The sequence below is a fragment of the Phalaenopsis equestris genome, unplaced genomic scaffold (genome assembly GCF_001263595.1).
Source record: "Phalaenopsis equestris unplaced genomic scaffold, ASM126359v1 Scaffold232334, whole genome shotgun sequence".
NCBI classification, from domain to species: domain Eukaryota; kingdom Viridiplantae; phylum Streptophyta; class Magnoliopsida; order Asparagales; family Orchidaceae; genus Phalaenopsis; species Phalaenopsis equestris.
The window spans coordinates 29,167-57,104 of NW_018250300.1; the positions used below are offsets into that span (position 1 = coordinate 29,167).

General features: G+C 33.0%; 1 protein-coding gene across 2 annotated transcripts in view; it reads right to left on the bottom strand.

Moving 5' to 3' along the window:
* Window positions 1-10,137: 10,137 nt before the first annotated feature.
* Window positions 10,138-27,938, bottom strand: part of LOC110038266 — a 21,954-nt gene continuing 4,153 nt past the window's right edge. Inside the window, exons 2-3 of one of the 2 annotated variants that reach the window (XM_020743048.1) lie at window positions 10,443-10,599; window positions 10,138-10,347 (exon numbers count right to left, since the gene is read on the bottom strand). In XM_020743048.1, the coding sequence (XP_020598707.1) occupies window positions 10,300-10,347; window positions 10,443-10,598 (204 nt within the window). In that variant the 5' untranslated portion in view covers window position 10,599 and the 3' untranslated portion in view covers window positions 10,138-10,299. The remainder of the gene's footprint in view (window positions 10,348-10,442; window positions 10,600-27,938) is intronic. The other variant, XM_020743049.1, reaches the window with a different exon arrangement.

Here is a 27,938-nt window from a genome sequence, read left to right on the forward strand (position 1 = left end):
CTCTGCGCCTTGTCAGTCTGCAATTCGTGTATCATCTCTTCATCCACCTCCATCATGATCATCCATTGAATAAATGCGCAATCGGATGGCTTCTGTTCATCATCCCCAAATGAGCTAACCCGAGAACCATTCACACTAAAACCTTAAGATCTTCCTCTAGACAAAACCAAATCACATGAGGTTTTTTCCTAAACCTTCATCTACTCAAGACGAGCATATCTATATGACTTATATGGTATGAAATACAGTAAATATGCATGGAGAATTGATTTAAGATCGGTTTAGGGTTGAGTTTCATTACCTTTGTCTGAGAGGGGAGGTCTCAATTAGATAGTTGTGGTAGCTTCGATTGGATTCAACCAACCTCCAGATGAAGTTCTAGACCCTGGTGAATTGTCTAGATATGATTTTGATCAAGGTCATTTTCAGGTGTTGATCTAGAACTAACTAGGTTACAGGTTGTTTGTGACGGGGTTTTGTGGGTAATCAACTCCTCTCACTCTGGTGATGGTGTGGGCACAGTTAATTTAACTTTTGTGGACTATGGAGGTGTGGGGAAATATGTCCTGGTTTGAGCTGAAATTTTGGACTCAAAATTGAGCTCTCACAGTGGGAACCAGAGGGGGAAAACAGTTGGATTGAGTTGAGTTCTTGGAGAGTCTCTGGAAGCAATTGGACAGAGTTTCCCCAAGGATTTTGCTAACTCTCTCTTATGGTCGTGGAGGGTGTAGTTTAAATAGAGAAGGCTATGGTGGCTCGCAGGCCAAGCTGAGGTGGCCAGAGTGTTGCCTAGGTGGAGGGAAGAAATGCCCTAACAGCCAATCAAGCTTATCTAGCTCAGGTGAGTTCAATTTTGGGTTTTGGCCAACTTGAGCACCTTTGGGGTGATTGTTTTCGGCGACTAAGGTGGTGTCTAGCTAGGTTTCAATCATTTCTTGGCTCAGTGAGGTCGGGGGGTGGCTAATGATGGTTAACCCCTAATGGTATGGCATGATGGAGAAGATATTTCAAGTTTAGGCCAAAAATGGGTAAAATCCCTTAAATCAAGGGACCATTGGCCCATAGCTCATCAAGGGTGGGCTAGGTGGGTCTAACCTGATCACTAGGATCCATTTGGTGGTTTTGGTGTCATTAATTTGGTTACTTAGGCATGGTTTAGTCAATTTTGGTGCAAAGGTTCAATTTGGGCTGAATTGTGTTAAAGTTGGGTTTGGGTTAGGCTAGCCATGACATTGAGCCCAATTGATTGATCAATTTCTTTTGTGGATGATTGCCAAAAAGAGTTTAGAAAAGGTTTGGAGTGATTTTGAATTGATTTGTAAGTTCAATTTGAAGGAATTTGGACATTTGGTCAATTTGGGGATGTTGGGTTAGACTTGGGTTTATGTTAGGCTAGAGTTGGGCTAAGTCCAAATTGAGAGTTTAAAATTGTCTAAAGGGATGCGATGAAGAGTTTTCAATATTAATTGGGTGTCAATTTTAAGGTTTGGTCATTCAATTTGGTGGAATTTGGCACATGACAAAATTTGGGGCAAATTGGGGGTTTTGGATTTGAGTTGAAATTGAGTGAAATTGACGCTTGACCAAGGTTCCAAGGTTAATTGAGGGTTCCATTTAATGTGTGGATATGTTTCAAAGATCAGAATGCATAATTGGGGCACTTGGAAGAATTTGGGGGTTCAGTTGAGTGGGATTTTTGTTTTAGGCCAAATTGGCGCTGTTTTATTTGGGTTGAAACTAGACTCAAATGTGGGTCAATTGTTTTATTTGGGTTGAAACTAGACTCAAATGTCGGTCAATTGGACTTGGATTTGGTTTGAATTAAGTTTTCTCATGATGAATTTGAATTTAGATATAAATTTTTGGGGATTGGGGTCAAATTGATGGACATTTAGGGTGAATTTGGGAGAATTGGGCCTTTAAGGGCAATTTGAGGCTTTTGGTCAAAGTTGGTCAAATTGATCAAATTAGGTTCAACTGATGGGTCCAAATTGGTTTTGGGGAGATTTGAAATGATTTCGATGGTTTTGGGAAAATTTTGGCCACCAAGGGTATTTCTATAATTTTGGCAAATTTGGGGGTATTTTGGTAATTTTGGCTATTTTGAGAAGTTACAAATGGTTTGAAATAATTTTTGGACAAATTTGAGTAGTTTGAGTAATTTTTTGGAAATTTGGTCAAATTTTAGATTTGGGGGTGTTTTGGTAAATTGGGTATATTTGGGGCAAATGACTAGGGTTGGTATATTGGTGAAAGTGATGTGTTAACCACCCTTTTTGAGTTATGGACCAATGGAATCTCCATTTGGGCCCTCTATGTACTGGTCTTATCTAGACCTTACTCTATGGCTAGTGGGTCTAGGGGACCATCTCCATGAGTCTCCCAAAAGATCAAGAGATCAAAGTCAACAAATTTGGGTTTAGGGTTGTGAGTGCGATGTGAGTGAAAGTAAGTGTAAGTGAGTGAACAAGCTCCAGACCAACACCTAGGGTCAACCCTAAGGCCAAGCAATCCTATGGGCATGCCCCTTGAGCTCCCCCATATCGACCCCACCTACTAAGTGTTAGAGGTTAGGACCAATATGTGGAACTTCAAGTTGAGCAAAGAAGAGTTTAGAATTTCTAATGGTGAGGGTCCCTTTTCTAGTCATCTAGGAATGGTCAACAAGAAAGTCCTATGGCTATACTCTAGGCTACTATGGTGGAAACTAGACCTCAACCAAAAGTGAGGTCAACAATAACGCAAGTATACGTATCGCTCAAGTAATAAAGGGCTCTAATAGAGTCCTAGATATTGATCCCAGAGGGAAGTTGGAAATGCCTATGAGTGCATTTTTAAGATTATAATATAAACTACAAAAGTGAAGTGATAAACTTGAATATAAATTAATAGAGTGAATTCTAAATAAAATGCAGTAAAAAGAAAAAGTTAATTAAACTAATTGCTAAACTTTCAAAAGTAAAATTACCAAGACTAAACAAAGTTTTTCTGACGAAGAGTTCAAATTTAAAAAAGCATCATTCTCTTTTACAATGAGTATATTGATTGTAAGGAAATTAAAATCATTTAAATATATATAAAATTATTTTGTGTCAAATAGGAGTAATCATATTTTTTACCCTCTTCCGAGTGCGTAAATAACATTGACTAATCCAGAGTTCGGTCACTAATTCTGTGATTAATCTAGGAGGATATTCGCTGCCACTCCAGAGCTCTCACTACTCCTTCACCTGAGGGCTAACAATCTTGCATTAGTTTCCAATCAACTGGACCAAATTGGGGATTTTAATCTATCACCTTAAAATCTCCAATTTTGCATCCAACAAGTATATTTCCCTATTTATTTAAACTTAACTCCAAGGATGACATCCTCTCCCATGAAATCAAATGTGATTCTCACAATGTTGTAGAAATCATAGCCATTTTGGAACATATGTTTCTCAACACATTATAACAATTCAAATGCTAGATAAAAAAGTAAATGAAGACCAGAGTTCAAATCATCACAAATTATTAACATTTAAAACCGTATAAAATAAATCAATTCTTCACAAAATCATATTTCAAAGTAGGGAGAAGTCTGAAGAAGACTATTCAAAATTCATAAGAACGATACGACAAAACACGAATTTCATATATAAAAATAAGTTTACAATACAAGAGAAATAAAAGACACAACTTATATCATAATCCTTCTCAATCAAATCCTTAACAGTTCACTTCAAGCTTTTCTCTCCTTACAAGCACTCTCAATTCTCTCTTAGAAGTGTAATGAAGAAGAAATCTCTCACCTTCCCTCTCCTCTTACAATCCTTGATAATAATATCCAGGTCCTTGACTCTCTCTCTCTCTCTCTCTTTCTTTCTTATTTTCGCCCCTCACACGCCACACTCAAAAACTCTCCAAAACCTCTCTTTTATTAAAGGTTGCCTCTCTCCAAAAAGAATTCAAAATTCCCTCCAAAATTCTATTAAAAAGTCAACCATTTTGAATTCAAAAGACATGTCATTGATCTAAGAGGCATATCCCTTCATAAAAGAACTTTCCAAAGTGTCTAGACGCATTGAATCAGTCCAATGGGTGTTTAGAACAAGTTTCCCTTTTGAAATTTGGGCAAAATTAGTCCTAAACCGTCTTAATCCACAAAAAGTTATCTCTGACACTAGATCTGGCCCATCTGGCGCCAACTTACTTAAGACTAGGTTGTTTTGGGTTTTGACGCTTAAGACGCCAAATCTGGCACTTCTGGCTCCAGCTCTCTGTAAAATGGCTCTTCTAGCGCCAATCTGGCGCATCAAGTGCTAGAATTCCCAAAATTTGTTGTTTTGGCTCCAAATTTCGTCATTTTTGCTACTTCTGCTCCAAATGTCTATAATTGATATACCTGCAACAAAAACATGAAAATACCCTTCATTAAAGTGCAATATTACCAAAAATAAACATAAAATATACAATATTACCAAAAATAAACAAAAAATATATACTTAAAACAACATATTATTTTGGTGTTTCATCTTTCTAGCTAACATTATTGGGCTCTTTCTAGCTAACATTATTGGGTTTGTAGTAAATAAATGTTCTATTGAAATACAAGAACACATATTAACAAAAATAGATTATTTTATATAAATAAGTAATCATAAAGATTTACAACGATTTCTAGGATGTACCAATTACGTTAAATCATTTATTAAGAATCTTGCAGGAATTAAGAGCGCCTATGCAGAAAAAATTAAAAAAAAATGTCCTCGTATTGGGATGAAAATGATGAAAAATATTTAAACTAAATTAAAGCATCGTGTAAAAATCTTCCAAAGCTATATTAACCTATACCAAGAGACTATCTAATTATAGAAACAGATAGTTCTGAAATCTCATGGGGTGCCGTTTTAAATGTTAGGAGAAATAATAATGAACTTTTATGTAGATATAGCTCAGAAACTTATGCCACTATTGAGCAAAATTATCATATTAACGAAAAATAATTATTAGCAATAAAGAAAGCAATTAAAAAACTTGAAATATACTTAAATGAAACATTCTTAATAAGAACAGATAACAAAACTGCAATCTCATCTATAAAAAGAAAAGTTGTGGATTCTTTGCCAAATAAAAGATTAATGAGGTGGTAAAGTTGGTTTTCCGTCTATATTTTTTATTTAGAATATATAGAAGGTAATAAAATGCTTTAGCTGACATTTTATCTCATGAATTATGTAGGAAATAAATGTGGACATAGAAAGTATGGAAACCTATGAAGTATCCAGCGATTCTAAAGAAAAACTTAGTTCAGATTTAAATAACTATTTAGAAATAGTTGAATTACAAATTTGGAAAATAGAATGTGAAATAGCTCTTGTCAGCAATGTTCTAAAAAAATTAAGAAAATTAAAGAATTATTTGACAGAAGAAGTACCAAAAGGAGATCTACCTTCGATTTCAGAATTAAAGAAGATAGGAGATTTTGCTAATCTACATATATGCAGAAAAGAGTCCAAGGGAAATGCCTCTTTGGAAAAAGATAAAAAATTACTATAAAAGAAGAGGCTTCATCCTCTAAAAATGCACCTACTTATGCAAAAATATTGCAAGATACCACTAAGAGAATTACAAATATTTTTGAAGAATGGTAGCAATTATCATTATATGAGGAAAAAAATAATCCTTAAATTTATTTTCACACAGTGAGAAAATATCAAGTTGTCTTCATTATGAAAACACTGGTTCAAAACTCGTATCATAATTGTATAAATGTTGATTAATCCGAATGATGTATCTAGAGGATGAAAATCTCCTCAAAGAATTACCAAAGTCTATAATTGAAGCTGTAGATGTCCTTCATCAGGTAGTTGAACATTGGAATTTCTATATAAAAAAGTATCAAACTTATCCAAAATTAAGAGGAGTTGTATCTCTTATAGAACTTCGAATTAACAGTGAACCTTACACTCCAAAATATTAACTCCTCTCACTTTGGTGATGGTGTGGGCACAGTTAATTGAACTTTTGTGGACTGTGAGGTGTGGGGAAATGTGTTTTGGTTTGAGCTGAAATTTTGAACTCAAATTTGAGCTCTCGCAGAGGGAACCAGAGGGGGAAAACAGTGGGATTGAGCTGAGGAGTTCTTAGAGGGTCTCTGGAAGCAATTGGACAGAGTTTCCACAAGGATTTTGCTGACTCTCTCCTATGGCCGTGGAGGGGGTGGTTTAAATAAAGGAGGCTATGGTGGCTCTCAGGCCAAGCTGAGGTGGCTAGGGTGTTGCCTAGGTGGAGGGAAGAGATACCCTAACAGCCAATCAAGCTTACCTAGCTCAGGTGAGTTCAATTTTGGGTTTTGGCCAACTTGGGCTCCTTTGGGGTGATTATTTTCGGTGGCTAAGGTGGTATCTGGCCAGGTTTCAATCATTTCTTGGCTCAGTGAGGCGGGGGGGGTGGCTAATGATGGTTAACCCCTAATGGTATGGCATGATGGAGAAGATATTTCAAGTTTAGGCCAAAAATGGGTAAAATCCCTTAAATCAAGGGACCATTGGCCCATCCATGGCTTCCATAGGGTGGGCTAGGTGGGGCTAACCTGATCCCTAGGATCCATTTGGTGGTTGTGGTGTCATTAATTTGGTTACTTAGGAATGGTTTAGTCAATTTTGGTGCATAGGTTTAATTTGGGTTGCATTGTCTTAAAGTTGGGTTTGGGTTAGGCTAGCCATGACATTGAGCCCAATTTATTGATCAATTTTTTTGTGGATGATTGTCACAAAGAGTTTAGAAAAGGTTTGGAGTGATTTTGAATTGATTTGTAGGTTCAATTTGAAGGAATTTGGACATTTGGTCAATTTGGGGATGTTGGGTTAAACTTGTGTTTAATTTAGGCTAGAGTTGGGCTAAGTCCAAATTGAGAGTTTAAAATGGTCTAGAGGGATTGATGAAGAGTTTTCAACAATAACTGGATGTCAATTTTAAGATTTGGTCATTCAATTTGGTGGAATTTGGCACATGACTAAATTGGGGCAAATTGGGGGTTTTGGATTTGAGTTGAAATTGGGCGAAATTGAAGCTTGACCAAGGTTAATTGAGGGTTCAATTTAATGTGTGGATATGTTTCAAAGAGTTTATAATGCATAATTGGGGCACTTGGAAGAATTTGGGGGTTCTGTTGAGTGGGATTTTTGTTTTAGGCCAAATTGGGGCTTTTTGATTTGGGTTGAAACTAGACTCAAATGTGGGTCAATTGGACTTAGATTTGGTTTAAATTAAGTTTTCTCATGATGAATTTGAATTTAGAATTAAAATTTGGTGGATTGGGGTCAAATTGATGGACATTTAGGGTGAATTTGGGAAAATTGGGATTTTAAGGGCAATTTGAGGCTTTTGGTCAAAGTTGGTCAAATTGATCAAATTAGGTTCAATTGAATGGTCTAAATTGGTTTTTGGGAGATTTGAAATGATTTTGATGGTTTCGGGAAAATTTGGGCCACCAAGGGTATTTTTGTAATTTTGGCAAATTTGGGGTTATTTTGGTAATTTTGGCAATTTTGAGAAGTTTCAAATGGTTTGAGATGATTTTTGGACAAATTTGAGTAGTTTGTGTAATTTTTGAAAATTTGGTCAAATTTTAGATTTGAGGGTGTTTTGGTAAATTGGGTAGATTTGGGGCAAATGGCTAACTTTGGTATATTGGTGAAAGTGATGTGTCAACCACCCTTTTTGAGTTATGGAACAATAAAATCTCAATTTGGGTCCTCCATGTACTTGTCTTATCTAGACCTTAGCCTAGGGCTACTGGGTCTAGGGGACCATCTCCATGAATCTCCCAAAAGATCAAGGGATCAATGTCAACAAATTTGGGTTTAGAGTTGTGAGTGGGATGTGAGTGAAAGTAAGTGTAAGTGAGGAACTAGCTCCAGACCAATACCTAGGGTCAATCCTAAGGCCAAGCAGTCCTATGGGCATGCCCCTTGAGCTCCCCCATGTTGACCCCACCTACTAAGTGTTAGAGGTTATTAGAGTTTATGACCAATATGTGGAACTTTAAGTTGAGCAAAGAAGAGTTTAGAATTTCTAATGGTGAGGGTCCTTTTTGTTGTAGTCATCTAGGAATGGTCAACAAGAAAGTCCTATGCTAAGGAATTATTATTCCAGCAATCTACTGTTGAAGATCTATATAAGATTTGGTTAGAAACTAAGAAAATAGATGCCACAAATATTTGGGTTTATTATTCGTCAGAATAATTATTTATTTACAGTCATGCAAACAACCCATGAAAAAAGTGCACGAAGTTATGTATAAAAGTGAATTGCTACACTTAGTCGAAATAATGTTGCAGTAAGCAAAGAAGTTAAAGAATTATTTTGAGAGAAACTAAAAGAGAAAAGATACACAAATGTATGTATTGTCAGAAGAAAGATATCATATAGAAAATACAGTTTAAACTTGAGAAAAGGTTCAGCGGAGTACAAATGCAAACAAAAGAAAATTAATGCGGAGGAATACTCTTAGAATTATCATCCACTATCGACAAAAACTCTAATTAGAGCATTTTTTCAACTCAAAATATCAACCACCGATGACAGTGCAGAAGAATATTTCTAGAATTATTCCCCTCTATCATGAGAAAACAAAATTATTAAAGCATATTTACAAACAACAATGACAATAATTAGAGCCACTTTACAGCTTGAATTATTCCTCAAGGACAATAATTAGAGTCACCTTACAGCTCGAATTATTCCTGAATTAAGATGACAGTTGTTCTATTTAATGGGGACTTCTATAATATTGGAGATCAACTTCTTCTTTATGTTCTTTCTTCTCATCTTATTCTCCCTTTGTTGTAATATAATGTTTGTAAGCCACAACGGCTAAATATTATCTTCCTGCTCAATGTCTGTCAGTTTGTTTTTAATACAATATTATCTTCCTGCTCAATGTCTGTCAGTTTCTTTTAATGTACTAATGATTATTATGATTCTACTGGTTTGTTTAAATCTATGTTTTATTTTGTCTTGATTATTATCTTTTCTAGCTACACATAGGGTAGGAAACGAACTAATACTTTGCTTTAAATCTCTAAAATACTTACATAAGGTTGTGGTCTGTTAAGGACCTTGAGTGTCTTATTCAATCTTAACTTTCTCTAAAAAACAATAGGGAAGATGTAAGATGAACTAGAGATTCTAAGGTCAAACCCTAGAACAGTAAGATATCAAAACAGGATATCTTAAACATTCTTTCGAAAGCGTAATGGACCCTTATACTTTAAAAACAATTTGATGACAGATGAGTAACAAGAATTTATTAATTATGGAAGAAGAAATAAAAAAGTTTGACATAGGATTAAGATAATTAAAAAAGATCTAAGAAACGAACTTAGAGAAATTGAAGAATTACAATATAAATTAGAAAATAATCAAACTTTAGTAAATTTGAATTGTAGAACACTAAAGATCAATAGTCAATCTTTATTTTGACGTGCGCGCTCAGACACACTCACACTCATATATATATATATATATATATATATATTATTTTTTTTTTTGAAATTCTATAATTTTCAAATTACAATAACCAACCCACAAACAATGCTATAGCATTGTTGTAGAAACTGGTCTAATGGAACCAAACTGACTCGTGCATTGACTTAAGCTCAGCTAGATAAGTGGCCCAAGCCAGCCCTGACTTGATTCGGCTCGTGAGCTCGGTTAAAAAAACATTAATGTAAATCTACTTAAAATATATTAAATTTCACAATTTTATCTTTAAAATATTAAAAATATCATGAAAAATAATTTTTATATTTTATATTAGATAATTCTTATTATTTATCTCATAATTATTCATTCAATTTGTCATCTTATGATAATGCTAGCTTACATTAATATTATTTTCTCTTTTTTAATAAACGAGTCTGCTTATGAGTCGGCTTGAACTCAAGCCAAAAGATGCTCGAGCTCGACAGTAACTCTTTTACACCCCTACAATAAATAGCTAGAAGCATGACATAGTCCAACTCAAAACACAATTGAGTATTTGATTGTCCTTCGATGAAAGGCATAACAAGATGTCTTACAATCTCGGAAAGACCAAGAAAAACAGGTAACTATAAACTCCAAAGGAACGAAAAACCCAATATAAAAATTCTTAACAAATAAAATACTTCAAATGGAAAGCTAAATATCAATGTCAACCATGTACAATGCTATATTTGAGCATTTCAAGTAATACATTATTGCAAACTAATAAAACAAAGTTGAGCGGACTTTAGACAAAGCTGGGTTGGAAAAATGAAGTAAAAAAGATTTTCATTCCTTTTTCCCGATCCCATTAGACATGTTATAAATTCCACGCCCCTGTTTTACCGAATACGATAAATTTATTAACAAGGAGATCATAAAATAAATAATAAAAAAATAAGAAATTGTTCTAGCATTCTGGAATAACTTACAATCAGAAATAAGGATGAGGCAGCCAGTGCTAGAGGTATACCAACAGACGTTATTGCATCATAACGCCCCTTCAGGTAAGTATGCTTATGAGCGTTCTGGAAATACTGCTGCAGCTGGTAAAGCCTCTCCCTCGGCAAAAAAGGTTCCTCTGACATCCTGAACCACGAAAAAGTTATAATTTGAGTCGCAGTTGAGGTTCTGACCAACTGGAACTCAGAAATTTCTGCCCAATTGCACTGATTACAGTAGGTAATTGTAGCAGTGAGCATTCCATTGCTTTGAATGGTTTGGTTTTCAAATTGTACAAAACCAATTATAACTAAAATCCAAAATCTTAAAATCCAAACCATCCAAAATTTTGATAAAATTGAACCAAGCGAAAAGATTTAAATAGTCCAATTATGAACATACCGAAATTTATTTATTAGTTTAAGTTGGGTTATGCACAAACATCAAGAATGACATATCATACATGTATATTATCCATTTAATTTCAAATATTCATTTTTTCAATCTGTTTGATTAAATGAAAATTAAAACTGAACTAATAAATAAAAACTGAATATTGAGATTTTAAAAATCAAAAATTAAATACATATTTTAAAACAAACTGAATCAACCATTTTTTTTTTGGTTCGGTTCGGCTTTTTGGTTTTTGACCAAATAATGACACCTCTAGGTAATAGGGAAGCCTTGCTCAAGTAACAAATTGGCCAATAACCTCAAGAAGAAGCTCTCAAAGACAATTAAGTGAAAAGTTACATGTAAGGGTGACGACGAGTATGCTCTCCATTTCTGCCACTACAGCATTTGGCAACAAATATTACATATTCAAGTCGTTGTTTTAACTCTTCTACACTCAAGTTGCTTAGTCTGAGGCTGGAAATTATGTTTTATGTACGCCATGAACCTCACCTTTTGATATTTTAATGTTAATTATCATTAATTTTTATGAGCTCTTAAACTTTTGGATTTCAAGGAAAAAGAAAATGTAATTTAACGCAGTCCAACCCACTATAGATGCAAGCCAAGCAGTAAAGGCGATTGTAATATTTATATTCATGTTTATGTCATCTTTATGCTACATAGTCCTGCCAACGTTTTTCAAGTTTATGTGTTCCTATTCACTAATTTTAAGTTCGCTTGTGTTGATCATATACTAAAGATTCCCCTCCTACAAAAAAGTGCAAGAAGGAACTTGCGAGGATCAGCTGACAAATGAACCAATTTCACAAATTCCAATTAGTAAAAGACACTTTCACCTGGTCTTACGTACATTTTGTTAGAAGTTATACATCAATATATAAGAGATTTTCCTCCAACCCAATTTCATTGAAATTCTACTGATTTTGTGGAAATTCCTTACATCCTTGTTGGCAAGTCCATAGGATGCATGAACACTTATAAATGCCCTCCATGACAATGTAAGGGGCAAATACTGCTCCGACACACCGTGATAAGTGTTCGAAACGTTCAAACTGTGTTGAGTTTATTCAAAAGAAAAATTTTCTTTTGTTATGGGTTGTACATGGGGTGCACAAGCCTCAACATGCCTAAGACATGTATGGATATAGAAGTCTAAGATGGACAAAGAAATTTAAGAAAAAAACTGTCATGCCCGAGCACATCTCAAGCCCGGAAGTAAAAAGTAGAGGGTTGCGTTATGTAGTCGATAACCAGCGTAAAACTTGTCGAAATAAAATCAAGACATGAATCCTTTTGAATATTGTGTAAGTGATAGGGCGTCCCCTAGAAGCAACACGCTGTATGACCTAAATACAGTAATAGGTGTGCAAGGGCCGCTTCACGGGCGCCGGGGCGTAGTATAAAATAAGCAAGGGTTCCCACATTACGGGCGGATGCGAGTAAATAAGTTAGTCATGAAACTAATGAATCTAGTATTATGATAAGATCTTAGAATATAGATACTCTCAATAGGAAATTAATGGAATTGGTTGATATTATGATGAATAGAAAGATTAATATCTTATGTATTCAAGAAACTAAATGGGTTGGAGAAAAAGCTAAGGAGATTAATAACTTAAGTTTTAAACTTTGGTATTTAGGAAGAGTCGCACTAGAAATAGTGTTGGTGTTATTATAGATAAGAGTATGAAAGATAATGTTGTAAAAATTAATAGAATTGGAGATAGAATTATAACCTTAAGATTATTATTGATACTAAGATTTTTAATATTATAAGTGCTTATGCTTCTTACATAGGTTTAGATATAGAGTCTAAAGATAAATTCTGGAATGACTTAGAAGATTTAATAAAAATGATACCTCTTGAAAAAAGAGCTTTTATTGGAGATCTAAATGGACATGTCAATAGAGTGGTAGAAATTTTCAGAAATATTCATGGTGGCTACGGTTTTGGAGTGACCAATGAAAAAGGTAGAGTCATTTTAGATTTTGCTTTAACGTACGATTTTGTTATTACTAATATTTTATTCAAGAAAAGAGATGGGCATCTTATTGCTTACAAGAATGGATGTAATAAAACACAAATTGAATATTTTCTTATGAGAAGAAGAGACCGAAAAAATTGTAAAGATTGTAAGGTCATTCCAACTGAGGATTTAATTACCCAAAATCGATTAGTAGTCTCTAGATTTTAAGATGAAGAGTTGTAAAATAAAGAATACTATGACATATCATCGTAAATTTAGATGGGGGAAACCTAAAAGGCACAAATAAATTTATTTTTATGAAAATTCAAGATTTTAATATTTGGGATATTCATACAGAAGCGAATGTTATGTGGGATAAAGTAACAAAAGCTATTAAACAAGTAGCAAAAGATGTACTTGAAAAATCAAAAAAAAAGTTTCTATAAATAAAAATTTTTGTTGAAATAATAATGTGCAAGAAAAGATAAAATATAAGAAGACATGTTATAATGTTCTGTCTTGCACTCAAGCCCATAAGCATTTCAACCCAAAACCAGCAATCAAATTGAATCTGTTAATCAAAATTGACGTAACCTTCGATGGCTCGTGGGTGATCAATTTCAGCAAATGGGATATGATTTCCAATAAATGAATTTATTCATAATAGTTTAAAGCATTATACGACAAGAAAGGCATCATTTCACACTATTCATAGAAGCACTCGGAAAAAAATTGTAAACCTTCCGACTTACCTTTACATACTGCATTTTTTATTTGCTTATAAGTTTGGTTAAGCTAGGCGTCCCCTCAAAATAAAATATTATATGGTTTGAATATGGTTTCAAGAGTTGTTATATTAACGCCTAGGTGTAGCGCTAAGTAAATATAAGTTCCTACATTATGAGAGAATGCAAACAAAGTAGTTTATGAAACTAATATTACGATATAAACTTGTAATATAGATACTCTCAAGCTAGATTAATGAAATTAGTAGATATTAGGATTCATAAGAGAATAAATATCTTATACATCTAAGACTAAATAGATTTGAGAAGGCTAAAGATATTGATAACTTAAGTTCTAAATTTTGGTATTTAAGTAGAAATCGTACTAGAAATGGTGTTTGTGTCATTATATATAAGAGTTTGAAAGATAATATTGTAAAAAACAAGAGAATTTGAGATAGAATTATAGTCCAAAGGATTTTTGTTGATACTAAGATTTTTAATGTTATAAGTGTTTATGCTCCTCAAGTAGGTTTAGATATATGTTAAAAAAATTATGAAATTACCTTAAAATAATAATAAAATAATACATCTTGAAGAAACAATTTTTATTGAAAAAAATTTAAATGAACATGTTCGTAGAGTAATATAAAATTTTAGAAATATTCACGGTGGCTGCGATTTTGGAGTGATTAATGAAGAAAGTAGTCATATTAGATTTTGTTGTAGCTTATGATTTTGTCATTACTAACATTTTATTTATGAAAAGAGATAAGCATATTATCACTTATAAAAATGAATCTAACCAAATATAAATTAATTATTTTCTTATTTAAAAAAGAAATTGTCGATATTATATATATTGTATGGCCATTCTAAGTGAAAAATTAATTACTCAACATTGATTATTGGTTATAGATTTTAAAATAAAAGGTTGAGAGATGAAAATATAACAAAATATTATTATAGAATTTGATGGGGGACTTAAAAGACAAATAAAATTATTTTTATAAGGAAACTTCAAGATCTTATGATTTGTGATGTTCATAAAAAAATAATGATATTGCAGATTAAATAATAAGTATTATTAAGCAAGTTAAAAATGATGTCTTGGAGAATCAAAAGAAAAAACTCTTATAAATAAAAATAATTAGTGGAACAGTAATGCACAAGTAAAGATTAAATATAAAAAATTTTGTTATAAAAATTGATTTAAAGGTAAAATCTTGGAGATTTGAGAGAATAAAGAAAATATTAAGAGAAAATTTTGGGATGCTAAAAATTCTGTTTTTAGTAGTCTTTATAATAGATTATATATTAAAGAGAGTAAAAGATATATGTAAAAATTAGACAAACAAAGAAATAAAAAATAAAGATATACTCCAAGTAAAACTGTATTAAGGAAAAATATCAAAACATGTTTTTCTTAGTTAAGGAAATTCAATATAGGTGGATGAGTAATTTTGATAATCTTTTAATGAAGATTTTGAATATGATCGGCTTTAATGATCTTAATATCAGTAATCATAATAACTTAGTTTATTTTTATCGGTGCATTAGTGAAACGTGTTTCTTAGATAAAAAGTTGATGAGGCTTTAAGAAAATTAAAGGTGAAAATCAATACGACATATGGTATCCCAATAAAAATGTGAAAATATTTAGGGCATCTAAAAATTTATTGGCTCACTAAAGTTTTCAATATTATTTTAAAAACTGAAAAGATGTTGAAGGAATGGAGGAAGAGTATTTCATTCCTTATTTTTAAGAATAAAGTGGATGCACAAGAGAGCACAAATCATAAAGGAAATAGTTAATATGTCATACATTAAAATTATATGAGAGTGAATGAATATGGGTCAAGACGTGATACAAAGATTTGTCAAAATCAATTTAGATTTACATCTGACAAGTCTACAATGGATGTTATATATTTATTGAAAGATTTGATGGAGAAGTACCGAAAGAGTGGGGAGGATTTACATATGATTTTATTTCATTTAGAAAAAAAATTTATGATAAAGTTCCAACAGAATTTCTTTGGAGAGTTCTACAAAAGAGAGGTACTAATATGACTTGTATTCAAACCATTAAAGACGTGTAAATTAAAATTGTTACTTATGTTTGAATAGAAAAAGGATTGACTAAGTATTTTGCTATTTCAATTGGATTATATTAGGGATCGACTTTAAACTCGTATCTTTTTGTTTCAGTTATTGATGTTCTTAGTGGGAACATTTATAGGTTGTAATAAGTTTGCATGTTATTTTTGCCATACCAACATGCTATAATTTAATTTTATTAATTTTTGGAACAAATTTAACTTAAACTAAGAAAATTATCTAAGAATTAAAAATTTTAGGTAAAATTTTCATATGATCATGTGACTATGTGCAGAATTATTAAAATAATAATGTATTAAAAGTCTAGCTGTAAAAGTTTTAACTAATGAAATATCTTACTATTGATAAGTTCTGGCTAAATTAAAATTTGACAAGTCACACAAAAGCAAAATATTAAATAAGTATGATAACGACAGCCTAACTTAAGTCAAACAATTACTTTAATGGCTCGCTTGATGAAAATGCTCCGAAACCTCCAAACTCATGTTTCCTCTGTCTAATCTTTCTCTCTCTTCCCTTTTCATCCTCATGGTTTGGATGCAGAGATTACGCATAAGATGCGTAAGGAAAGTTTTGAGCATTTTACATATAAAAATAATATTAAGGTATTTTCATAATTATGACAATTTACAAATGCAAAATTTATATAAATTCTTATATTTTTCATATCCAAAGCTCTAAATTTTTTTTAAAAAAATAGTCATAAAATAGTACATTATCTCTGGAATAGTACGATAAAAATAGTCTGTAAATCGAATAATATATGGCTTTAAGTGTCTGTTTGGTAGCCAAATTTAAGTAAAATTTATGCAAGATTAATCGCAAAGTTTGCCAAACAGAGAAAGCGCCAAAATAAATTTTACATGGTTTCAATACCATTTTTTTCTAATCCTGAATTTACTAAAACTGCTAGTTTGATGGATTTAGAGTATGTAGATTAAACGCAATTTCCTTACCCTCTTTCATGGACTAACTCGAGTGTTATTACACCATATGTGGGTATTAGGTTGTTTATATTTAAGAATCTTTGAAGTACCATTTATAATATATGGATTTATTATTTGTAATCATTAGGCTTTTCAAAAGGTGATATTTTGTCATTACTTTTTTCTGCCAACTACAATATTATTTGGTTATGTAAAAGATAAAGGGCATTAGAGCAAGGTTTGGGTTGTCTACAGTATGTTTTTGGTGGTCATGGGTTCGAATCATGGAAATATACCCTTTGCAATGCAAGGTAATATTCCATCATCTAATTTTTCCCTAGGCCATGTATTTTTAGACACCATTATTTTAAGACATTAATTTGTGAAGAGCGTAAAATAGTTTAATTTTATTGACTTGTAGAAGTTACAAATGTATTGTAGTTATACATGTTGATTAGTATCATATTGCAAGGCGATAGTAAATGTATCTAGTTGTTAGAACAAACTAATTTATTCTAATATGGAAGTGTCACCAAGAGTAAACTATGATGCACTACAAAGTAACATAACAAGAGGTCAAACACAATAAGAACAAAGATTTGCATTATTCAACTTAAATGAAGCTTTTTCTCCTGGGAGAGGATTGAGGATTTGTATACTAAACAAAGAAACAAAAAATGGTATTTCACCATCCGAACAAAAATTTGAGTATGCCCAAATCATTTAAAAAAGAACCACAAGAAACTCTTACAATAGATTGAAATTGTATCAAAATATCAATCTCCAGGATGTGGGACTAAACTTTATCTTCTAGGATGACATGACCGCATAATTCAATAGATACATCTATTTTTATTTGAAAGTAGTTTCATAAATTTTGACTTCAATTTGAATGCAATCTTTTATTATTTATTAGCAATAATTTTTAATAATTTAATAGAGATCATACTCCATAATATCACCTTAACTATTATCACTCACCTACACAAAAATTCTCAAGGTGAACAACCTAAACTCCACTAAGAGTCCTAAGCTCTTCCAGTTGCTAGGTCGAAGAATCGAAGCATGGAAGACTATAAACAAAGAAGCCTCCAATCTTATAGGTTGCACCTCTATGGCTTTTCTATGTAGCTACAAGAATTGATTTAAAGTATATTCCACGAGGTTATATATCATATCCCTAACAAGTCATTTGTAGATCTGGTAAAACTCTGATTGCACCAAAATGGAACATTTGAGTCCAAATTAGTAATTCTCTTATTTGGTTAAATATTATAAAAATTTGGATCCTCTTTGTGAGTCATTCACAAACTAAGCACTCTAAGCTCTCAATGCCTGAGAAGTTGAGCACATGCAATCTCATAAAACTAGATGACTTATGGACTAGTTAACTGAGCGTCCTTTCTGGTACATATATTGCATGTTGAAATGGATTTATTGAAGCTAAGAGTTCACGTGCCATTGATTTTTTATTTCATCTCCATTGCAGTCTTCTTGCTTTAACTGCTGCAATTATATGAGTTAATGTTGTGATAGATTGTGCAACACAAGATTGATCCACTAGATTATCTCTTAAATAACCTATTTTCTTTAGTTGAAAATGGAACTCATCTTCATATATCATACAAAATATCTTGAGCTGTGTTCTTGTCTGATCAAATTAAAAATTCTCTCATCTACTTTTGAGGAAAGTGGACTAGACACATGTTATTGGAGAACATGAAATCCATCTAAATGTCTCTTTAAATGGCTTGCCTTCAAATGGGAATTAATAACAATGTTTTGTTACATTAAATCTTAAGTGGTTTTTCTTACAACAACAAATTTCTTACAAATGCAAAATTTATATAAATTCTTATATTTTTCAAATCCAAAGCTCTAAAATTTAAGAAAAAGATGGTCATAAAATAGTACACTATCTCTAGAATAGTATGATAAAAATATTTTGTAAATCGAATAAAAGATGGCTTTAAGGGTCAGTTTCGAATTTAAGTAAAATCTATGAAATATTAATAAGAAAGTTTGGCTAAAAGTAGAAAGTGCCAAAATAAATTTTACATGGTTTCAATACCATTTCCATTTCTGTCTAATCTTGAATTTACTAAAACTGCTAGTTCAACAGATTTAGAGTATTTAGATAAAACGCAACTTCTTTACCCTTTTTCATGGATTAACTCAAGTAAGCGTAGAAGGGGGGAGAATTATTACACCTTATTTAATATAGTGATACCCATCATATATTATTTGAGATCATATGAATGAGGATTCATAATGCTGCCCTAAAATAATTGGGTCAGGGCTAATTATGTTGAGGACAAGGTATTAGGTTGTTCATATGTTAAGAATCTTTTTAGTACAATTTATAATATATGGATTTATTATTTTTAATAATTAGTCTTTTCAATTGGTGATATATTATCATTGTTTTTTTCTGCCAAATAAAATGTTATTTGGTTATGTAAAAGAAATTCGTTAAAGGGTACGCATTAAAGCAATGTTTTGGTTGTTTACATTATGTTTTTGGTGGTCGCAGGTCCGAATCATGGAAATAGACTCTTTGCAATGCAAGGTAAGATTAAATTATCAAAATTTTCCCTAGACCATGTATTTTTAGACACCTTTAGTTTAAGATATTAGTTTGTGAGGAGTGTGCAATAGTTTAATTTTATTGACTTGTAGAAGTTACAAACGTATTGTAGTTCTACATGTTGTTGATTAGTATAATATTGCAAGGCTATAGTAAATTTATGTAGTTGTTAGAACGAACTAATTAATTCAAATACGGAAGCATCTCAAAGAGTAAACTATGATGCACTATAAAGTAACATAAATAGAAGTGAAACGCATTAAAAACAAAGATTTGCATTATTCAACTTAAATGAAGCTTCTGCCCCTGGGAGAGGATTGAGGATTTGTATACTAAACAAAGAAGCAAAAAATGGTGTACAAATATCACATTCGCCATCCGATCCAAAATTCGGGTATGCCCAAATCATTTCAGAAAGAACCCTAAAAAACTCTCACAACAGATTTAACTCGTACCAAAATATCAATCCCCAAGATGTGTGACTAAACTTTATCTTCTAGGATGACATGACCACATAATTCAATAGAAAAATCCATTTTTTTTTAAAAGTAATTTTTCATAAATTTTGACTTCAATTTGAAGGAATCCTTTAATTATTTTTAGCAATAACTTTTAATAATTTAATAGAGATCATACTCCATAATATCACCTTAACTATTATCGCTCACCTACACAAAAATTCTCAATTTGAATATCCTAAACTCCACTAAGAGTCCTAAGCTCTTCCATTAGCTAGGTAGACAAATCAAAGCATGGGATTGCAAACAAAGAAGCCTCCAATCTTATATGTTGCACCTCTATGGCATTTCTATGTAGCTACAAGACTTGACTTAAAGAATATTCCATGAGGTTATATATCCTGTCCCATACAAGTCATTTGTAGATCTGGTGAAACTCTGGTTGCACCAAACATGGAACATTTTGAGTCAAAATTAGTAATTCTCTTATTTGGTTCAATATTATGATAATTTGGATCCTCTTTGTGAGTCCTTCGCAAGCTAAGAACTCTAAGCTCCCAAATCCTGAGAAGTTGAGCATCATGCAATCTCATAAAACAAGATGACTTATGGACTAGTTAACTGAGCGTCCTTCCTAGTACATGTATTGCTTGTTGAAATGGATTTATTGAAGCTAAGAATTCACGTGCCATTGATTTTTTTATTTCATCTCCATTGCAGTCTTCTTGCTTCAGATGTTGTAATTATATGAGTTTACGTTGGAATAGATTGTGCGACAAAAGATTGATCCACTTGATTATCTCTTAAATAACCTATTTTCTTTAGTTGAAAATGGAACTCATCTTCATATATCATACAAACTATCTTGAGCTGTTTTCTTGTCTGATCAAATTAAAAATTCTCTTATCTACTTTTAAGGAAAGTGGACTAGACACATGTTATTGGAGAACATGAAATCCATCTAAATGTCTCTATAAATGGCTTGCCTTCAAATGAGAATTAATAAAAATGTTTGGCTACAATAAATCTTAAGTGGCTTTTCTTACAACAACAAATTCCCATGAAATTTGTCCTAACGAAGCTTTACTATATTATACTTCTTGCAAATAGAAATTAACATTCTAATGTAAGGTTTTTTGATGGTCTAAATTATAATAGATTTAGGATCTCCACCCTTTATAATTGCAACAAAATATTTTTTTCTAAGCCCTTAGTGTTTTCTTGATATAACTCAATGGAAGTTGAACCATTGAAATGATAGGCATACATTTCAATCAAAAGTCTTTTTACATAAATTATTTTACTATAATTATTTAACAAAATTTAAAAAATTTTAATCGCAATAAAATTATGCACGGTAGGTCTTATGAATTGCAAAATAAGGTAGGTTATTTATTAAAACAAATAGACCTTACAACTTGCTTATTAAATCAAGATGTCTAAATATGAAAAATATGCAAAATATCCTAAAACTAATGTAAATATAGTTTTGTAATTTAAAATATAACAATTTTTATAGCTCACCGAACTCAAATGTTTTATTATTTTTGTTTGCTTTTAGTGTTAAATAATAAAGCAAGTTATGTATGGTATACATGTCTGTGATAATGAAAGCTCAAAAAAGTAATTTAAAAGGTAAATCCGCATGGAGAGGCTCGCCCTATAATATGGTGATCATCAAAAGACAAATCACTCATTTTCGTGGAATGACGACCAGAATATAAAAAATAGAACTAAAATGAATGTATATGCTTAAGAAGATCTTTCGTTTATATTCCTAAAACGCAAAGAAATTTGTACTCATTTTTATTTAATTTCAATTTTTGTTGTCTTAAATACATAAAGTTCTAAGATGCGAGTGTAATATTTTATTTTATTTTGTTTTAGAATATAATTTTTTAAATTTTGAAAAATTAGGTTGAAATTGTTTAATTGGGGTGTAAAAAAAATTTAGTCATTAACGAGCCTACCTATAAATCCAAGCAAAAAACACTCAACCAAGGACCTGAAATGTGCGCAGATCTATCAAGTAAAAACACAAACAAACATAACAAAACAACAACAGGACAGCCAATAGGGCGACCAATCCTAGACCAAGGCAAAAGTGTCGGTCAACCGTGATCCGAACATCGTTGTTGGTTTAATTAATATTCTCCTCAATATTTATCCTTTATTTTGTTAATCTTCTCTTGAATAGTTCGGATGTCAATAATTGACCAACTATGACAGACACTCAAACTGTAAAAAGAGAAAACACTACAAGAAAGTAAACATATGTTTACTGCAGCAGACTAAGTTTACTACGATATCATGCAAAACAGATTTACCGCATCCTGAACTTACTATAGTACCAACAAAATAGAGTTGGTAAATAAAAACATGTAAAGAAAAAGTGCACAAAGCTTAACACAAAGTATATTAACTAATCAACATAATATCCAAATCTATCGAATAAAATCCACCCTAACTTAATATATCTAACGGGCAAACACAACAATCACAATCAAAATAAGTCAAGTCATAGAAAATACAACTATCAATATGTTAAATATCAATAATCTTAAAGCCAAATCAAGAATGATTCCTTAAAAGTAAAAGAGATCTAAAATGTTGAAAATTTATTTTCTGATTGTTTATGTTGATTTTGGATAAATTTTGGGAATGATATTTGGTGAAAAATATGACTATTTTATGCAAATTTTAGAAACACACTCTAAAGAATCATTGCATGTATACTACCCAATTCTAAGTTTTCACATATGTAATGCCTAGTTTTTAGAGTTAAATTCATATCATTCAACTTTTACATCATCTAGACCAATAAGTATTTATTTTAAAAAAAAATTTATGGCATTATATGAAAATGAAAATTTGGATATTACATATGCACATATATGAGGAATCAAGCATAAGAATAGATTCAGGTGAATCCTATTGATACAAAAAGGGGTATAAATACTCATTAGAGAATCTATTAGAAACGAAAGAAATAAGAAGAGGATAAGGTAGAATACAAAAGGAACAACAAAGAATCTAATCTAATAACTCAGAATAAATAGGAATTAATAATGGCTAAAACTAGCCAGTAATAAATATTTTAATACTCCCCTCAAGTTGAAGCATAGATGTAAGTCATGTACAACTTGGATTTAAAATCATCGAACAGTGGCCGAGGAAGGTTCTTTGTGAGAATATCTGTCAGCTAGTCACTAAATGGCACAAACGGAACACAAATTTTCTCAGACTTGAGCTTTTCTATAATGAAGTGTCGGTCAATATCAACATGTTTGGTGCAATCATGCTGGGCTGGATTGTGAGCAATACTATTGGTTATCTTGTTATCACAGAACAACTGTAGGGGAGCAGAGATTGTAATACATAGTTTGTGGAGCATAATGCGTAACCAGAGTGCTTCACAAATTTCCAAGGACATGGACCGAAATTCAGTTTTCACACCGCTCCGAGTAATTACAGATTGCTTCTTGCTTTTTCACATGACCAGATTTCCCCACATAAATGAGCAATACCCCAGGTAGATCGTCGATCATGGACGAACCCAACCCAATTCGCGTCTGAATAAATTGTAATAGAACGAGAGTATTGCGAAAAAAATATATATATCTGAGCCCGATGTGCCTTTTAAATAGTAGAGAATCCAATGATAGCTTGGAGATAATGTTCATAGGGATCATGCATCAATTGATTGATTATCCCAACCGCATGGTAAATGTCGGGGCGTGTATGGGCAAGGTAGCTAAGTTTCCTCATAAGGCGCTAGTAGTGAGTCTAGTTTATAGGAACTACATTGGGAACATTAAGAATTTTTTCATTGGGATCCATCGGGACAGCTGCTGGTTTGCACAAGAGAAGATTATTCTCTGTCAAAAGATCAATCACATATTTTCGCTGAGACAGACAAATAACCTGAGATGACCGGGCAACTTCCATGCCTAAGAAGTACCAAGAGATCTCAAGTCCTTCATTTTAAAGGAAATAGTAAGAATGTCAATCAGAGACTCTAATATTGGTAGATCATTATCTGTGAGAACAATATCGTCAACATAGACGATATAAATAGTTACCTAGTCGTTGGAGGAATGTCGGAAGATGAGAGTGTGGTGATTGCTTCAATTCATAGAGGGATTTTAGCGGCTTACATACTTGTACATGAGAGACAATGAAGTCAAAGCCTGGAGGAAGAGTCATGTATACCTCCATAAGATCATCATTCAGGAATGATTTCTTGACATCAAGTTGGAATAAGGGTCAAAAGATTCACTGCAAGGGATAAAAGGACCCGAATGATGTACACTTTGTCGACCAACCGTGCTTTGTTGCGTTCAAAAGATCCGTCAAATTTAAACTTGATGCTAAAAATCAATCGACAACCCAATCTTTCTTGTCCTGAGGAAGATCAAAAATGCCCCAAGTATGATTTCGCTCAAGGGCATTCATCTACTCTACAATGACAGCTTTCGAGGCTAGAAACGCTAAGGCAGCCTCAATAGTATATTTAAGTTGATTATTGATCATGGTCGTAGAAAATACTCTGTAGGTTGGCAATAATATGTGAAAAGAAATATAGTTTTCCACAAGATAGAGAGAGCATGTTTGATTGTGTAACCTTACTAGAGGAATTGACTTCCTCATTTGGAGTAGGAGCAATGTTGGGGATGTCGTCCAGAGGAGATTCAGGGTCCAGCAAGTGCATCCGAACGAGTGCATCGAGTGTAGACACGGAGAGTGAGAGGATGTGTTGGTTGAACCAAAGAGGCAGAGGGCTTCTTGGTGGTAGGAGAAGTGAGGGGAACCAAATGAACAGAGGGCTCCCCGACGGTAGGTGACGTGGCGAGAACATCCGCAAGAGTAAGATAAGAAATAATGTTCAAGAACTCTAGCACCCCCTTGCTTCGCTGGAGGCAAGTTAGGAAATTAGAGAACACTTTCAAAAAAAAGAGACATCAGCACTCATATAGACCTTATTTGTGGTAAGGTCAAGGCATCGATATCTCGTTTAAGTGACAGAGTATCTGAGGAAAACACATTCTATGGACTTGAGATGAAGTTCACTCCTTGGGGTTGTATTCTGAAACAAAGGAGGTGCACCAAAAGTTTCGAGATCTAAAGTGGAGAAGACCCAATTGTTAGGAAAGCATAATCTTAAGATGACTAAAAGGGTACAAAAGTTGTGAATTTTTAGAGAACTCTATCGATGAAATAAGTGGAGGTAAGAATGACATCATTCCAAAAATATTTTGAGATATTAGAGTAAACATAATAGTGCGAGTAACATCAAGGAGATGTCGGTTTTTTCCCTTGGCTATTTCATTTTGTTGCGGAGCGTTGGTACATTAGCTATAATGGAGGATGCCCTTACCAAGAAATCTCCAAATATAGAGTTAAAAAATTCATGATCATTGTCAGTCTAAAAGACTTAAATAGGTGTTTTGAATTGGGTCAAAATGAAGGTGTGAATGTTTTTGAAAAGAATAGCAACTTCAGATTTATCATTTAAAATATACTCATGTTATTCGAGTGTGATCAACAATCAAAGTAAGGAATCACCGTTTATTAGTGTACCTAAGAGTGCGATAGGTTCCCATATATCACTGTGAATAAGAAAGAAAGCAGCCAAAGATGTGTAATTGTGGGATAAATAAAAAATACGATGTTTAGCTAACTGATAAGTTTTACATTCGAAATTAGAAAGATTTTTATTAGTGAACATCAACAGATACAATTGTGTTAGATATTGAAAAATAGGATGACTCAAACGACAATGTAACAATATAATAGGGCATTCAGTGGACTGAGATAAATTGCAACTACTGGGTGGAGTGTTCTCTTTCTCCGTACTTTTCTTTTTGAAGAAGTAGAGCCCGCCAGTTCCAATCATCCTCCCCGAACGACGATCCTAAATGACACATACATCAAAAAAAAAAAAAGGCAACACAATCAATGTCACAAGTCAACTTAAGGATAGATAAAAAGTTAAACTTCAACGAAGGTACATGTAACACAAATTCAAAAGTTAGATTTGTTGTTAAAACAATAGACTCTTTACCAGCAATGAGACTTAGGGATCCGTCAGCAATTTTAACAGTATCTTTCCTTGAGAAAGAATAGTATGTCGAGAAGGCTTGAGAGCTTTCAGTCATGTAATCTGTGGCACCCGAATCAATGATCCATGAACTAAAAGGGGCAAAAGAAGCGAGTGTCATGGGATTATTACCTTAACGAACATGGCAGGGCAACGGGTCGAAAGAGAGCTAGAAGGATTCGAGCAGCCTGATCAACTGCTTCATTTGAATTTTAGGAAGAATAGAGGCCGGTTCTACTGTGTTGGATTTAGAAGCTATAGCGAGACCCTTGAAAACGAAAGAATTGACCTAAGGTTTGGATGTAACTTTCCCGTAAAACCTCTAACATTTATCAAGAGTGTGGTTGGGTTTGTGATGGTAATCACAAGTAGGGTAAACGGTAAGCATTATTAGAGACCAAGGAAGAGACTTCGGCAAACGAAGTGGAAGCAACAAGCATGACAAGTCTCTGGCTCTCTTCGTGACGAATCTCTATGAAAGCAACCCAAGTAGAACAAAGAGGATCTCGGCAAAGGATAAGGCTCCAAACTTTGTTAATATCCTTGTTGAGGTCTGCCAAAAATTGGAACATACAGTCCTTTTCTATAATTCTCTGGAGATGAGATAGGTCGGCCAAAGATTCTCAAATGTAGTCATAATACAGGTCGCATTCCATCTATAATGCAACTATATCATTTTAGTACTGGGTCACGATCATCGATCCTTGTTTGCCTCACGACTTTTTTTAGATATCTCATAAAGTTGGTTGGAATACTATACATTTGATTAGGTATCACAGACTGTCGTCCAGAGGGCACTAACGAAAGGATGAGACATTTATCGACCAATCGAAGTCTCCATGGAGTTGATTAGCCACGACATAACCATAGAATTCTCCACTTTCCAAACTCCACATAATGGGTTATTCATTGAAGGTTACTGAATTTCTCATGCCCTTTGATTAATAAGGACATGTATTAGGACCATTGAAGAAAGTTTTGTCGTTTAGTATATGGGTTGTAATCAAGAAGTTAATGTTGTTTTCCTGTCCCCTGATTTGCAGAGAAATAGAGGTTGGAATTGATCCTTCGATGGAATCAAGAACATCATCTGATGAAGGCTCAAGTTGGAGGAGTCTGTCGTGACTCCGATTGAATCAAATGAGATGTTAGGTTGTCGAGACATCGTAAATTTCCGGCTGATGAAGAAATATGGCCTCTGGAAGGGTTCCCATGGGACCTGGCCAGCTGGAAGAAGGTTCCAAGAGGGGCTCCGACAAACTTAGAGGGAGGTCGGCCAGTTAGGCAGGGTTATGATGGCTGGAAGGTGCCCAAGTTGATTAAAGCAGAGGATCTGGATGGTCATCGGATGGCTAGGAGGTGATCTCGCAGTTAGGGAATTAAGGGTGGCTCCGGCAGACCCTAAAGTAGACGGAATTGAAGTAGACCTAGCGGATTGAGAAGAAGGGGCGGAGGCAAAATCTAGGCGGCTCCGGTAGACCCCTAAAGCAAACATGACCATAGCAGGCCTAACCGACTGAGGAGAAGAGATGACAGAACCAGCAAGTACTAGCCAGCCGACAGCAAGGAGAGGCCCGACGACAGTTAGGTTTGGACTATGGCTCTGATACCGTGTTAGAATAGACTAGGTGAATCTTATTGATGCAAAGTGGGGTATAAGTACCCATTACAAAATTTATTAGAAAGGAAAGAAATAAAAAAGATATAGTAGAGAAGGAATGCAATAATAAAGAAATCAAGCTAAAAACTCAAAATAAACAGAAATTAATAATGGTTGAAACTAGCCACTACTAGATATTATAATATATATATATATATATATATAGCATTTGAATTTTGAAATCCATATATGAAAGTTTTCAATTCTATTATATTTATATATACATAACACCTAAATTTTAAAAAAATAAGTATACATGTTATTTAATTCCCAAGTACATGCATATATAACACTTGAATTTTGAGATTTAAATGCATAATATTCCATTTTCTTAAGTATTTATGAATACAACCTAAACTTTGAAATATATATGTAGATTATTTTATTCTTATGCATTTACATACAATAATATTTGAATTTTTGAATGTATATAAATTATTTCATTATATATATATATTTACATATATTTTACATAAGCTAAAATACGGTCAAAAAGATTCTTAATTGCCAAGATATTTACACACA